Source organism: Heteronotia binoei, chromosome 1 (genome assembly GCF_032191835.1).
Source record: "Heteronotia binoei isolate CCM8104 ecotype False Entrance Well chromosome 1, APGP_CSIRO_Hbin_v1, whole genome shotgun sequence".
NCBI classification, from domain to species: domain Eukaryota; kingdom Metazoa; phylum Chordata; class Lepidosauria; order Squamata; family Gekkonidae; genus Heteronotia; species Heteronotia binoei.
Genome location: NC_083223.1, coordinates 168045641 through 168061907, shown reverse-complemented (window position 1 = coordinate 168061907; position 16267 = coordinate 168045641). Strand labels below are relative to the sequence as shown.

Genomic DNA, 16267 nt, shown 5'->3' with positions numbered 1-16267 from the left:
CTGCTCTGGTAGGACCCCCCTGGAGTATTGTGTTCAGTTTTGGGCACCACATTTTAAGAAGGATAAAGACAAGCTGGAACGGGTCCAGAGGAGAGCGACGAAGATGGTGAGGGGTCTGGAGATCAAGTCCTATGAGGAAAGGTTGAGGGAGCTGGGGATGTTTAGCCTGGAGAGGAGACAACTGAGAGGTGATATGATCACCATCTTCAAGTACTTAAAAGGCTGTCTTATAGAGGATGGTGTGGAATTGTTTTCTGTGGCCCCGGAAGGTAGGACCAGAACCAATGGGTTGAAATTAAATCAAAAGAGTTTCCAGCTTAACATTAGGAAGAACTTCCTAACCGTTAGAGCAATTCCTCAGTGGAACAGGCTTCCTCAGGAGTTGGTGGGCTCTCATTCCTTGGAGGTTTTTAAACAGAGGCTGGATGGCCATCTGACAACAATGAAGATCCTGTTAATTTAGGGGGAAGTGTTTGTGAGTTTTCTGCATTGTGTAGGGGGTTGGACTAGATGACCCTGGAGGTCCCTCTCAACTCTATGATTCTATGATTTTCTCCTCCAGCCTTTTCTTTATTTCCCACTAAAATGCATCTAATAAACTTTATCCTCAATCCAAGGTAATAGATTTGCTATCTAAAGTTAAGAAACCAGGTGGACTCAAGTTAAGAGAAGATCAGCAGCAAGGCTTCTACGTGGATGGTTTGAAGCTGGTGCCTTGCGACAGTTATGCTCAGATTGAGAGGTTGATGGAACAGGGGACCAAGATAAGGACCACTGCATCAACCAGTATGAATGCCACCAGCAGTCGATCTCACATGGTCATCACCCTCCAGTTCAAACAGGTAGAGAACCAAGATGCCCAAGTGGTGTCTGCTTTGCAATCTTTGGCAATTATATGTAGAGAATTAGAATCGGAATGCACCAAATTCTGTGTGAAGCTTACACTACGCCCATAGATATGCTGCAGAGCACAAAACTAGGCAATCATTTTATTGTGCTTAAACTAGCTGGCCAGCCTGAGGACACGTGCAGCAAGGAGTTGTGACATATCTTTGTTTTATTTATTTTTATTTATATCTCTTAGGGTAGCAAGATCAGTTATTATCTGTTTTATTTATTTATTTATTTATTTATTTGAGATTTATATCCCGCCCTTCCCACGAATGGCTCAGGGCGGCTTCCAACAATTATGTTATGTTTTAATTGCCTGCTTCAAATGTAATTAATTTAAATTAATTAACTGTGTTTTAATTAACTGAATAATATTTTTAATTGTTGTCATCCCACCTTGGATCCTAATGGTGACTTAAATAACTACATTACAATGTTTTGTTGTTCAGTCGCACAGTCGAGTCTGACTCTTTGCGACCCCATGGACAAAGTCACGCCAGGCCCTCCTGTAGCTCTGTAGACTATACTATAGTAAATTCAGACTATGGGTCTATACAGCATCTGCATGTGTACAGTCAGGAATAAAATTTCACTATTGCATACTATGAGCTTGATTTGTGGCACATTTACCAAATTGATTTGTCATTAGGAGCTTAGACAGCAAACCCCTGCAACAATCCATGTAATGAAGGGGAGGGGAGGGGGGTGGAAATACTGACTTTGTAAAAGTGAATAGAGGATTCCTGATAATATAAAACAATTTTGTAAATTTGCAGTATTGTCTTTTACTTTGTTGGGACTGCAGTTGGGGATTTCATCATGGATTGCAATTTATTTTCCTGTGTGAACCAGTACATTTTTTTTTGAACATGCATGAATGCCTATATTTTATTACCAGAGTTTGTTCACTTACAATCAACGTAGTATATGTTTGCTAGAAATGATGAGTGCAGATCTCATGCATGCTGAAGAGTGTAAAGATTCACAAACAGAGCTTGCAAAGTTTAAGTTACAAACTTGTTCCCTTTGCTTTCTATTACTCATGTTATTACTTGCAGATTTTTCCAAAAGAAGATATCACTAAACAATCCATTATAAATTTGGTGGATTTAGCAGGAAGTGAGAGACAAAAATCTTCAGGATCAGAAGGAGACAGACTGAGGGAAGGGTCACGTGTAAATCTGAGTTTGACGACCTTAGGAAATGTTATCAGGTAAAATAAGATATTTTGCCAAGTGATCTGTACCTATTTGAGGTATTACAATGTTTTGATGTTCAGTCGCACAGTCGACTAAGTCACGCCAGTCTCTCCTGTCTTCCACCATCCTCCAAAGTCTGCTCAAATTCGTGTTAGTTACATCAGTAATGCTGTCTAGTCATCTTATCTTTTGCCGTCCCCTTCTTCTTTTGCTTTTTGTCTTTCCTAGCATCAGGATCTTCTCCAGTGAGTGCTCCCTTCTCATTTGGTGGCCAAAGTATTTGAGCTTCATCTTCAGCATCTGACCTTCCAGGGAACAGTCTGGGTTGATTTCCCTTAGGACTGACTGATTTGATCTTGCAGTCCAAGGGACTCTCAAGATTCTTCTCCAGCACCATAGCTCAAAAGCATCTATTCTTCTGTGCTCAGCCTTCCTTATGGTCCAACTCTCACAGACGTTCATTACTATTGGGAATACCATCGCTTTGACTATATGGACTTTTGTTGGCAGGGTGATGTCTGTACTTTCTATTATACTGCCCAGGTTCACCATAGCTGTCCTCCCAAGGAGCAAACGTCCTTTAATTTCATGGCTGTAGTCACCATCTGCAGTGATCGTGGATCCCAGAAATGTGAAGTCTTCACTACTTCCATGTCTTCCCCTTCTATTTGCCAAGATGTGATGGGGCCATATGCCATGATCTTAGTTTTTTTGATGTTGAGTTTCAAGTCTACTTTTGTACTCTCCTCTTTCACCCCCAACAAGAGGTTGTTTAGGTCCTCCTCACTTTCTGCCATTAGAGGGGTGTCATCTGCATATCTGAGGTTGTTGATGTTTTTCCCGGCAATCTTAATTCCAGCTTCTGCTTCATCCAGGCCAGCATTCTGCATGATGTACTCTGCATATAAATTAAATATGCAGGGTGACAATATACATCCTTGTCGAACCCCTTTTCCTATTCTAAACCAATCAGTTGTTCCATATCCCATTCTGACAGTTGCTTCTTGACCCTTATACAGGTTTCTCAGGAGGCATGTGAGGTGGGCTGGTACTCTCATCTCTTTAAGGACTTGCCACAGTTTGTTGTGATCCACACAATCAAAGGCTTTAGCGTGGTCAATGAAGTAGAAATAGACATTTTTTTGTACTCCTGTGCTTTCTCCATAATCCAGAGAATGTTGGCAATTTGATCTCTAGTTCCTCTACCTCTCTGAAACACAACTTGAACTTCTGGTAGTTTCCGACCTGCATACTGCTGAAGCCTAGCTTGTAGGATCTTTAACATGACCTTGCTGTCATGTGAAATTAGTGCAATGGTGCAATAGTTTGAACATTCCTTGGCACTACCCTTTTTTGAGACTGGAATATAAACTGACCGTTTCCAATCCTGTGGCCACTGTTGTGTTTTCCAAATTTGTTGACATAATGTGTGCATCACTTTAACAGCATCGTCTTTTAGGACTTTGAATACCTCAATTGGGATACCGTCATCTCTACTCGCTTTGTTGTTAGTAATGCTTTCTAAGGCCCATTTGACTTCACACTCCAGAATGTCTGGCTTGAGGTCAATGATTTCACCGTCATGGTTGTCAAGGACATTGAGATCCTTCTTGTATAATTCTAGGTATTCTTGCCACCTCTTCCTAATCTCTTCTGCTTCTGTTAGGTCCCTATCAGTTTTGGTCTTTATCATGGCCATCTTTGCACGAAACGTTCCCTTGGTTTTTCCAATTTTCTTGAAGAGATCTCTTGTCCTTCCCATTCTATCATTTTCCTCTATTCATTGCTTTGCATTGTTCCTTCAGGAAGGCTTCCATATCTCTCCTTGCTGTTCTCTGGAAATCTGCATTCAGTTGGGTGAATCTTTCCTTTTCACCTTTGCCTTTCGCTTTCCTTCTTTCCTCAGCTATTTGTAAAGCCTCATCAGACAGCCACTTTGCTTTCTTTTTCTTTGGGATGGTGCTGATTGCTGCCTTCTGTACAATGTCACGAACCTCCGTCCATAGTTCTTCAGGCACTCTGTCTATCAACTCTAGTTCCTTCAATCTATTCTTCACCTCCATTGTATATTCATAAGGGATGTGATCAAGGTCAAACCTGAATGGCCTAATGGCTTCCCCAGTTTTCTTCAGTTTAAGCCTGAATTTTGCAATGAGTAGTTCATGATCTGAGCCGCAGTCAGCTCCAGGTCTTCTTTTTGCTGACTGTAAGGAGCTTCTCCATCTTTGACTGCAGAGTATATAACCAATCTCATTTCTGTGTTGCCCATCAGGTGATGTCCATGTGTAGTCACCTTTTAGGTTGTTGGAAGAGGGTGTTCGCTATGTCCAGCTTGTTCTCTTGACAAAACTCTATTAGGCTTTGCCCGGCTTCATTTTGTTCTCCAAGGCCAAACTTGTCAGTTGTTCCGGTTACCTTTTGACTTCCTACTTTGGCATTCCAGTCCCCTATGATGATGAGGACATCTTTTTTTGGTGTTAATTCTAGAAGGTGTTACAATGTGCCCCTTCTTAATTTATTTAGGTACACTATCGTACGTTCAAACTTATATAGGAAGTTGAATACTAAGATACTAAATACTTAACAATAACTAAAGCAATATATCACTATATTAAATGCCAACTCACTTTATAGATATATGTGAAATATTCAGTCTTAGAGATGCAAAGCATGAAAATGTTTTCACAAAAAGATCGAAAGCAAGGTTTTCCCCCTTATTTACAAGCTTCATATATAAGAAAAATATAAGAAAAGAAGAACAGAACAACAAAAGCTTAAAATGTGCAAAAGGTAGAAATCTTTCTTGATGTTTACTGTCCCAATATATGATGAAAGAACAGCCATCTTTCAATAAACTTGTTGAAATATGTACAATTCCTGCAGCTTTTTATAATGCAGCAGGCTAGTAAATAATTCAGTTACCTAAATTTTTTTCAGCCAGTGCAGTAGATGGGAGATTATTTTTAAAGGCAGCAATATACCAACAGGATGCTGCTAACAAATTGAAAATTATGTCTACATCTACATTTTCAAACAATGCTTTCAAATAATATCAAACAACTCTCAAGTTTCGTATCATGTCAAAATGTCAGTTATAAAACATTGCACCTAAATGTGGAACAAATCTGCCCATGACTACTGGCATCTCCAACCTGTGTCTCTGTGGGTCCTGAAGGTATATGTTAACACACAAAGAGTCAAATATCATTCAAATGTGATCTTAAAGAAGCCCTCTTTCATCTCTACTCAAGCAAGAGGATCCTAAATCCCAAAGTACTGGGGTACATAAAGGACAGATGCATTTGCTGCTTCTATTTAGTGATTTTTTTCTCACTCTTTAAAGAGCTGCCACTTTAAAAGGATTTCTCAAATAACCCACTTCTGCCCACCAATTATTTCAAGTGGCTGCTTCTCAAATCAATAGCAATAATACCTGTCACACACCCAATAAATATATCTTAGTGAATTGTAATTTTGAGACATATTGAATTCAAAGTCAAACTCAGCTTATTTTCCCCATCATGTCCCCTCTTCTAGTGCTCTGGCTGAGGCTGCTGTGGGGAAGAAAGTATTGCATGTCCCGTATAGAGATTCAGTTCTTACCAAACTCTTGCAGTCTGCTTTGGGAGGAAACAGCAGAACTATTATGGTAAAATTGCCAAACATTTTTTTTTCTGGTGTGAGGAAATAATACATTCTATTTATTTTTAATATAGCATTTATTGTCTGAGGAAAACATCTTAAAATATGTTAAAACTCCATGGCATAAATCCTACAATCAATCTGTAAATAGAAAAATAAATCCTAAGATACATGTATAAGCACCCTGTAAGGCAGCACCTTGTATTAATTATGCTTTCCCATTGGTTTGGTTGCAGTGATTGAGTATTCTTAATATTCCAAAGTAACCTAGAGGTCAAGTGGGAGAGAAATGAATTAATATAAAAATGCAGGATATCCAGAAAGACTCCTGTAGCATTTTGAACTTTTACACTAAAAAGTTGTTTGTGACAGAGATATGCTTCTGAAGCCATAATAACTAGCATAGCGTACATCGATCTACTTCATTTTGGTGTGTTAGAAGAATAACAGCATAGACAGTCCTTGTAAAATCTTTGATGATGAGCTGTACCTACCTGACTAATTAAAGCAAGGTTCCCCAATGTGACAATAGTAGCTGCACCATTGGAGGATCAGTAGAATTGGTAAGCACCTGGGCTTTCTGTAGCTAGTATGTGGGTCCATTTCTTCTTCAGGCATGATAGACCATTGCCATTAGCTTCTTTTGCAAATCAGAAATGGAGCTTTGTGCTATTCTTGGAGTCTAAAGAGCTGGGCTGTTTCATGAGAGGCAGAGTAGAGGCCCACCCACTTATTCTCCATCTTGTTGCCCTCCCACCACCCTGACCATGTTGTTGTTACCTAAAATCGGCAGTCTCCACTTAGTTTGGGGAAATTAGCTTGGAGATGGAGTGAGAGGCAGGTAACAGAGATCTCCACCTCTCTATACCAAGATTTGTCCCTATCAGAACCCTCAGAACCAGGCTATTATTTATGGGAAGGGTTTTTAATTGAAACAAAAAGAATAAAAGAATAAAACAAGGATAAAACATATTAAACACAAGAGCTAGCTAGGAGAACCAGGGAGGAAAGGGGAAAGTGTTGTAGGGATGGACAATAACTTCTGTTATGAAGAGGTCCATGGAATCAGCCAAAGCTGAAGAAGAAATGGCCAGGGCTTCAGAAAGTGGGAGTGTGAAGGGGATCCAAGAATAGACACAACTGCTGGGTCAGCAGAATGACATTTATACGGCAAAATGTATTCTGGGGTGATAAAATCATCACGGTGCAGACTCAGAGGAAGGCAGATGCTTGTTTCTTCGTTCCTAAAAACACTAAGTTGTTTTCAATCTTCTAACTTTTATCTTGCCTTGATAGAAGGAATTGTTTTTAAATAGTCTTATCTTATCACCTCACTTTTAATTTTTGGTGCAGCTGTTTTGTCTTTCTCAAACTCTGGCTGTTTAATCAGTTAATAAGCTTCTGCTTTCGCTTTCTGACTCAGAAGCTGCTGCAGCTAACGAACTACAGCTCATGTTTCATAAAGTTTTACAAAGTCTTATGTTGTCCCTCAAAGACAGATTTTTTTAAAGTGTCTTAATTTGAACTGTGAATCTAACTGAAGGTTGAAATTAAGTCAACTTCTGCAAAGCAACGTGGCAGAGTGCAGTCGGCTACAGCGTTGGCTCTGGCAAATTTGGCTTTTAAAGACATTTCATGATATTCTTAGCAGATGTTGTGGCTTTTATCTGTAAGTTTTAAGACATTAGTTGTTTGGTATTTGTTTTATTTATATTTTTTTATCAGAACAGTGCCAATTGCCATCCAACAGAACCCTCTTAATAGCATTGGGCAAGCAGCCAAGAGAAGTGGAGGAGGAATCTGCTTCTTTGCCAGTTTGCAAACAGGTTAGGATAGAGGACTTTTTTACCTTAAACAACAAGTCCAAATCTGCTCTGCCGTCATTTGCTATTAAAACATCAAATCGCTTCTCCCCTCTAGAAGATGAGTTAGAGCCAGCAGAAAAGGAGGAACTGACTAATGAACTGACTAATGAGTCTGACCACAAAGATGTCGTAGACTCTCAATTCCAGTCAGGGGTGGGGGCTTTAAAGGTGCAGCAGAGACAGTATGAGTTACAAATATGCTGTGATAATGAAGAAAGATCCATGTCTTCTGACGATCTCGCCCCAATTACCCTGATTGCAAGCACAGTGGAATGTATCTTTAAAAAGTTAAAGGGATTAGAAGATCAAATTCTTGACTTTTCTTTGGAAATAAAGAGACTATCAGTGTCAATGGATAAAGTTTACTTAGCCCAGCTGGATGATACATCCATTGGAGCTTTAGCCCCTTTAAAGCGGTGTCCATCTGCAACACAGGATGTGGATCCCCAGAGCTTCTTTACGGAGTCTAAGATCAGCGTGGGCCATGAAAGGAACATGCAGCAATTGGTTCTACAGCCCAATAAGTTATGCATCCCAGTTTGTCCTTATGGCAGGAAGACCCCATGCTGGAGAAGTAAACTTTTAGTTAAATCTCATCTCTGTGAACTTCTTCATCTGAACTATCACAAAATTGACTTGATTACCATCGAATCTCTTAATGATCAGTCTCAAATGCAGAGGATTCTGCTTACCTTTCAATCCCCCAACATACCTTCACTAATTTTGAGGCGAAATAATTACTTTTGGTCAAAGGGGGTTTTCCCTGTGCGATCCTTTATTAATTTCTCAAACTAATACTCTGCTGCCTAACCTGTCCACAAGGGACAGTATGCGAAGTAATTCTCATCTTTTGAAGAAGGCATCATCTTCAGCGGCAAAATATAAGGCTTCGATGTGTTTTAAACTATCCAGATCTGGTCAGTCCCAATCAAACCCCGAGTTGGATAATGAGTCATCAGTGCAGCCCTCTATGGATGTGATGCATAGTCCCCTTAATGTTTCAAAAGAAGATGACCTTCTGCAGTCATTTGGGAGCCTTCCAGCAAAAGAACAACAGGCGATCCTCGTAAGACTTGAATGTACTAAGCAGCAGCTGCAAAGGTCTTTAGAGCCGGGAAAATCAGTTCCTTCAATCAACCTGAATCCTGCAGGCAACCCCCTGTCCCCTTGTCCCTCATCGGCTGACTTAATTGATTTGACTATGGAACCCTCTCTAACTGGCTCAAGGGCACCCCAACATAACGGCTGTATTTTCACTGATGACGCCAGGGTGCTAGAAAGGATATCCATTATCGATTGACTACCAGCTAGGGAAGCCACAAGGAATATTCCCATTGTCTCCTGGAACATAGCTGGGTGGAAGAGTAAAGTGAATGACTCAGATTTTTTGGACTTTTTGAAATCCTTTGATTGTGTCTTCCTTCAGGAAATTTGGGCGGAAGACAGTTTTAGACTGATGGAATTTAAAGTTTTTAATCTCCCTGCTTATAGAACTCATTCTAAAGGTCACAGTAAAGCGGGCCTGGCTGCTTTGGTGAAATCCAACTTACCATTTAAGGTAGTCCTCTTGGATCCTTGCCTGCCATTTGCCCAGGCTTTATTGTGGTCCTCTCCAGCACTGACTCTAATAATGATTAATGTTTATTTAGCTCCTTCTAATGGAGAGCTGGAGTTTGATGCTGTCTGGGATAAATTTTCTGATTATGTGATGTCTTTGTCTAGGAAATTCCATATTACTCAGCTCATAATTTTTGGTGATTTTAATGCTCGGATAGGCAGTAATAATCAGAAATGGATCTCTCATTTTGCCTTTGAAGCAGCTGAATCCCTTCCACTACAATTATGTTTGCCCCGTTGTTCTAAAGATACTTTAACCAATAAGGCAGGTCTTAGATTAATTGAATTCTGCATAGCACACAATGCTATAATATTAAGAACATAAGAACATAAGAGAAGCCATGTTGGATCAGGCCAACGGCCCATCAAGTCCAACACTCTGTGTCACACAGTGGCAAAAAATTTTATATACACACATACACTGTGGCTAATAGCCACTGATGGACCTGTGCTCCATATTTTTATCTAAACCCCTCTTGGAGGTGGCTATAGTTGTGGCTGCCACCACCTCCTGTGGCAGTGAATTCCACATGTTAATCACGCTTTGGGTGAAGAAGTACTTCCTTTTATCCGTTTTAACCTTTCTGCTCAGCAATTTCATCAAATGCCCACGAGTTCTTGTATTGTGAGAAAGGGAGAAAAGTACTTCTTTCTCTACTTTCTCCATCCCATGCATTATCTTGTAAACCTCTATCATGTCACCCCGCAGTCGACGTTTCTCCAAGCTAAAGAGTCCCAAGCGTTTCAACCTTTCTTCATAGGGAAAGTGCTCCAGCCCTTTAATCATTCTAGTTGCCCTTCTCTGGACTTTCTCCAATGCTATAATATCCTTTTTGAGGTGCGGCGACCAGAACTGCACATAGTACTCCAAATGAGACCGCACCATCGATTTATACAGTGGCATTATGATACTGGCTGATTTGTTTTCAATTCCCTTCCTAATAATTCCCAGCATGGCGTTGGCCTTTTTTATTGCAGACGCACACTGTCTTGACATTTTCAGTGAGTTATCTACCACGACCCCAAGATCTCTCTCTTGGTCAGTCTCTGCCAGTTCACACCCCATCAACTTGTATTTGTAGCTGGGATTCTTGGCCCCAATGTGCATTACTTTGCACTTGGCCACATTGAACTTCATCTGCCACGTTGACGCCCACTCACCCAGCCTCAACAGATCCCTTTGGAATTCCTCACAATCCTCTCTGGTTCTCACCACCCTGAACAATTTAGTGTCATCTGCAAACTTGGCCACTTCACTGCTCACTCCCAACTCTAAATCATTTATGAACAAGTTAAAGAGCATGGGACCCAGTACCGAGCCCTGCGGCACCCCACTGCTTACCGTCCTCCACTGCGAAGACTGCCCATTTATACTGACTCTCTGCTTCCTATTACTAAGCCAGTTTTTGATCCACAAGAGGACCTGTCCTTTTACTCCATGACTCTCAAGTTTTCTAAGGAGCCTTTGATGAGGAACTTTATAAAAAGCTTTCTGGAAGTCAAGGTAAACAACATCTATCGGGTCGCCTTTGTCCACATGTTTGTTCACCCCCTCAAAGAAATGTAACAGGTTAGTGAGGCAAGATCTTCCCTTGCAGAACCCATGCTGAGTCTTCCTCAATAACCCGTGTTCATCAATGTGCCTACTCATTCTGTCCTTGATAATGGTTTCTACCAACTTTCCCGGTATTGAAGTCAGACTGACTGGCCTGTAATTTCCCGGATCTCCTCTGGAACCCTTTTTAAAGATGGGGGTGACATTTGCTACCTTCCAGTCCTCAGGAACGGAGGCAGATTTCAATGAAAGATTACAGATTTTTGTTAGAAGATCCACAAGTTCAACTTTGAGTTCTTTCAGAACTCTCGGATGTATGCCATCCGGACCTGGTGACTTATTAGTTTTTAATTTGTCTATCAGTTGTAGGACCTCCTCTTTTGTCACCTCAATCTGACTCAGGTCTTTCAACACCCCTTCCAAAATTAGTGGTTCTGGGGCGGGCAAAAAGTTCTCGTCTTCCACAGTGAAGACGGAGGCAAAAAATTCATTTAGCGTCCCAGTCATTTCCCTATCCTCCTTCAGTAATCCTTTTACCCCATGGTCATCCAAGGGCCCCACTGCCTCCCTGGCTGGTTTCCTACTTCTAATATATTTGAAGAAATTTTTACTGTTGGTCTTTATGTTTTTTGCAATATGCTCCTCATAGTCCTTTTTTGCCTGCCTGATCACAGTCTTGCATTTGATTTGCCACAGCCTGTGTTCCCTTTTACTAATCTCACTTGGAGTGGTTTTCCACCGCTTAAAGGAGTCCTTCTTACCTTTTACAGCTTCCATTACTTTGTTTGTTAACCACGCAGGCCTTTTCTTATGCCTGTTTGTGCCTTTCCTAACTTGTGGTATGTATTTTATCTGAGCTTCTAGGATTATAGTTTTAAATAGCGTCCAAGCTTCCCCAAGGGTTTTGACTGTATGTACCTTTCCTTTCAGTTTCCTCCTCACATGCCTCCTCATCTCAGTGTATTTACCCCTTTTAAAGTTAAACGTTTAAAGTTAAACCATTAAAGTTATTTAATGGTCTCTCCAAATTTCCGGCCCCAACTGATTTTACTTTTTTTTCCACACGAGGTTGCAGTGTGATAGATTTTTGTTTGGGTTCACTCAACCTTCTGTCATCTATCAATAACTTTTGCATTGATTCACGCATGGAAAGTTACCACTTGCCCCTAATTCTATCTTTAAGATTGGATCTGGAGGTTAATATGGTATCATCTTCCCAAACTGTGAAGGCCTCTGAGAATGTTCTAAAAAAAAAATCAAGTGGTCCCTGGCCCTAGAAAGGGAGTTTTCTTCCCTCTTTGGCTCTGAAGCACTGTGCAGATTAAGGGATTCACTCATAAATTCCAATTCAGATGATACAATCCTTTCAGGATTCTCATTATAAATTAATTACTGTAGAGCTGTGATCTTGTCTAAGTCTAGTTTCTCTAGCTGGTTCGATACAGATTGTTTAGCTTGAAAACAAGAACTGAGAGCACAATTTAAAGAGGCCTGTCTCTCCAAAGACCCAACAAAAATTAAGGCCTATATTGCTTGTAAGACAGTCTTCCTGGAGCTTATTACATCCAAAAAGAAAGTTTTCTTTCAGAATAAATGGGACCAACTTTACCACTCGATAAAATCTAATGATAACAAGGTTTTCTGGAGAATGATTTCAGGTAATCTAAAAAACAATTCTGTTACTGACCCAAATATTTCTACGCAAACATGGGTTGATTACTTCTCTAACATTTTTGCTGTTCCATGTGTATCCCCTCCTATCTTAGCAAACCCCACAGTTACTGATATGCCGGTCTGGTCTCCAGTAACTCTAGAGGAAATCAGTGATTTATTGAAGGATTTTAAAGCGGGTAAAGCACCACGCCCTGATGGCCTTCCCACTGAGGTATTCAAATTTTGCCGATTGGTGGCTCTTGCCCCTTGCAAAATTGTTCTCTTTCATTGATCTGCATGGCTCCATCCCAGACTCTTGGCTTGATTCTATAATTATCCCAATATACAAAAAGGAGGGGTTGGAGTTACCAGAATATTTCCACCCCATTAGTTTATTATCTATAGTGGGCAAATTGTATGCCTAACATTTAAAACTTCGATTAACTGACTGGATGCGCCTAGGCAACATCATAGGTCCTGAACAAATTGGCTTCTCCAAAGGCAAATCTGCTATGGACCATTGCTGCACTCTGGCCTTCCTTGTTGAAAAATATATGCATACCGGGACAAAAAAATTATATGCTGCCTTCATTGACTTGAAGGGCGCATTTGCTTCAATAGATAGAGCCCAACTATGGATTAAGCTAGGTTACCTGGGAATGGACCCTCGTCTGCTGTTTCTCTTGAGGAAACTTCATTCTAATACTTTTTGCCAAGTGAAATTTTCTTCTAGTGGTCACTTGACTAGCAAAATCCCAGTGTTAAAGGGGGTTAAACAAGGTTGCATGCTGGCCCCGCATCTTTTTAATTTATTTTAACTGACCTGGTACAATTTTTGAACCCTATTAATGGTCATCCACCTAAACTAGCAGGCCGAGCGGTCCCCTTATTACTTTATGCCGATGATACTACCATCCTCTCTTGCACAAGTGTGGGCCTGCAAAGGTATTTGAATGCCATCTACGACTACTGTAATTGTAATTCACTCTCTATCAATTATGCCAAATCTAAAGTAGTTGTCTTTTCAAATTGCTGGCGCCCACAGAGATGGTTTATTGGCAACTCAACAATAAAGCAAACAAAAAATTTTAAATACTTGTGGATCACTTTTAATCACAAGTTAAGCTGGGTTTTTAACTAAATCTTGGGGGAAAGCCCACAGGAGATGAAATGTCTCTGGTTTGGGAGGACTCATCTCAAAGAGATGAAGCGTTAGCTGTTACTTTTCTACCGGGTAATGGATCAGAATTGTCCACTGAGATGGTGACAAAGTATGGAGTGTCTACCAAAGTCTTGAGGTGGCATAAGGAAGGTTGAGGGCCTAACTTGCCTGGGAAATTATAGATGTTTGTATACAAATGCTAGAAGTGTTCAAAGTAAAATTGGTGAGCTGGAATGTTTAGTGTTGGGAGAAAATATAGACATTGTGGGAATTTCAGAAACTTGGTGGAATGAGGAGAATCAGTAGGACATGGTGATTCCTGGATATAAGTTATATCGGAAGGATAGGGAGGGAAGGGTTGGAGGTGGGGTGGCTCTGTATGTCAGAGAGGGTATACAGTCCAATAAGACTGAATCAAAGAATTAGATTTCCTTCTAGAAATGCTTTGGGTTGAAATAGAGGGCCCAAAAGGATATTTAACTATGGGAGTTTGTTATTGCCCACCAAATCAAAAGATAGAGGACAATTATAATATGATGGAAGGATTAAAGATAGCAGCTAAACGTAAAAACTGTGTCATAATAAGTGATTTTAACTACCCGCAGATTGATGTGTTCAGGTCAAGAGAAAGAGTTTCTAGATGCTCTCAATGACTGTGCTATGGAGCAGATGGTAACAGAACCTATCAGGGGTGGGGTGATCCAGGATTTGGTCCTAAGTAATGCCCAAGACTTGATATCAACATTTGTATAAATAGAGAGTTGCCCCAAAAGACCAGCACAACCATGTTTAACTTTAAAAGGGATAAATTCTTTGAGATGAGGAGGCATGTGAAGAGGAAACTGAAAGAAAAAGTAAATAGAGTCAAAACCCTTGGGGAAGCTTGGAGGCTATTGAAAACTACAATCCTAGAAGCTCAGATAAAATATATACCACAAGTTAGGAAATGCACAAACAGGTATAAGAAAAGGCCTGCATGGTTAACAAACAAAGTAGTGGAAGCTGTAAAAGGTAAGAAGGACTCTTTTAAGTGGTGGAAAACTAGTCCAAGTGAGATTAATAAAAGGGAACACAGGCTGTGGCAAATCAAATGCAAGACTGTGATCAGGCAGGCAAAAAGAGACTATGAGGAGCATATTGCAAAAAAACATAAAGACCAACAATAAAAATTTCTTCAAGTATATTAGAAGCTGGAAACCAGCCAGGGAGGCAGTGGGGCCCTTGGATGGCCAAGGGGTAAAAGAATTACTGAAGGAGGATAAGGAAATGGCTGAGAAGCTGAATGCATTTTTTGTTTCCATCTTCACTGTGGAAGATGAGAATTGTTTGCCTGCTCCAGAACCACTTATTTTGGAAGGGGTGTTGAAAGACCTGAGTCAGATTGAGGTGACAAGAGAGGAGGTCCTACAACTGATAGACAAATTAAAAACTAATAAGTCACCAGGTCCGGATGGCATACATCCAAGAGTTCTGAAAGAACTCAAAGTTGAACTTGTGGATCTTCTGACAAAAATCTGTAATCTTTAATTGATATCTGCCTCCGTTCCTGAGGACTGGAAGGTAGCAAATGTCTCCCCCATCTTTAAAAAGGGTTCCAGAGGAGATCCGGGAAATTACAGGCCACTCAGTCTAACTTCAATACCGGGAAAGTTGGTAGAAACCATTATCAAGGACAGAATGAGTAGGCACATTGATGAACACGAGTTATTGAGGAAGAATCAGCATGGGTTCTGTAAGGGAAGATCTTGGACTTAGATTTTAGCAGGTATCGTTTATAGTATGACTTGAGAACTGGAAATTGTTTTCTCCTCCACTGTATTTGGGTACATATAGAAATAAAAGCTATCATATGTCTAAGGAACACTGTGAGCTGTGTTGGGCAGCCCAATCCTGGGAACCGCAGCGTAGCACCTCTCGAGTGTAGAACTAATTTGGGCGGTGCTAGTCAACTTCCAAAGAGGAGACGTTACACCAGGCAGGGAGGGGGATGGAGCATAAGTGGGCAGGAGAGACAAGCCATCGCCATGGTGATCCCGTCCATGCGTACGCTATTGGCTCGCTGCCAAGGCGAAGTGGGGGGGAGGGAAGGGGTAGTGCAAGACCACAGGATTGGCCAGTCCGTTGCATGTTTTCAGGAGAGGAGGCAGACAGCCTGTGCCTGAGAGGCTGCCAACCCCCCTTACCCTCCCACTGTCAGACTCTTACCAATGGTAGGAAGACAGGCAGAGGCATATGCCCCTTGGCTAGCCACAAACAGAAAGTGCAAAGTGGAAAAGTCCGCTTCTAAAGACAGCAGCTGGAATGTGTGTATGGGAATGAGCAGACAGAGTCCCAGCCTGGCACCAAGTCCAACAGGCAACCACCCTCCAACACGGACTCAGAGACCCCCATGCTGCCCTGACGCCCCATACTGTGTGCACGGAACTCCTCCCCTGGGGGCTGCAGAACTCAGAGTGTGAGGCACCAGGCATGCATTCACTCCATTATGCCCCCCGGTTGTGCTATGAGCACAACAGCCCTGTGGGGTCGGGCAGGCTGTCAAGCCAGCCAGGCTGAGGGCACCTCCCTCCCCTGTCTAGCCATGCGGGGGCAGCATGGTGGCTTATAGCCCTCTCCCCACCCCCAAGAACCAAGTACACCCGCCCTCCAAGGCATTCTGTCGGTGAGCTCACTGACAGAATGG

General features: G+C 41.4%; 1 protein-coding gene across 1 annotated transcript in view; it reads left to right on the top strand.

Annotated features, from left to right (window-relative positions):
- Nucleotides 1-5631: 5631 nt before the first annotated feature.
- The window catches only part of LOC132575250 (kinesin-like protein KIF28), a 78904-nt gene continuing 68268 nt past the window's right edge, over nucleotides 5632-16267 (top strand). Inside the window, exon 1 of the mRNA XM_060243857.1 lies at nucleotides 5632-5739. Coding sequence (XP_060099840.1) covers nucleotides 5737-5739 — 3 coding nt within the window. The 5' untranslated portion in view covers nucleotides 5632-5736. The remainder of the gene's footprint in view (nucleotides 5740-16267) is intronic.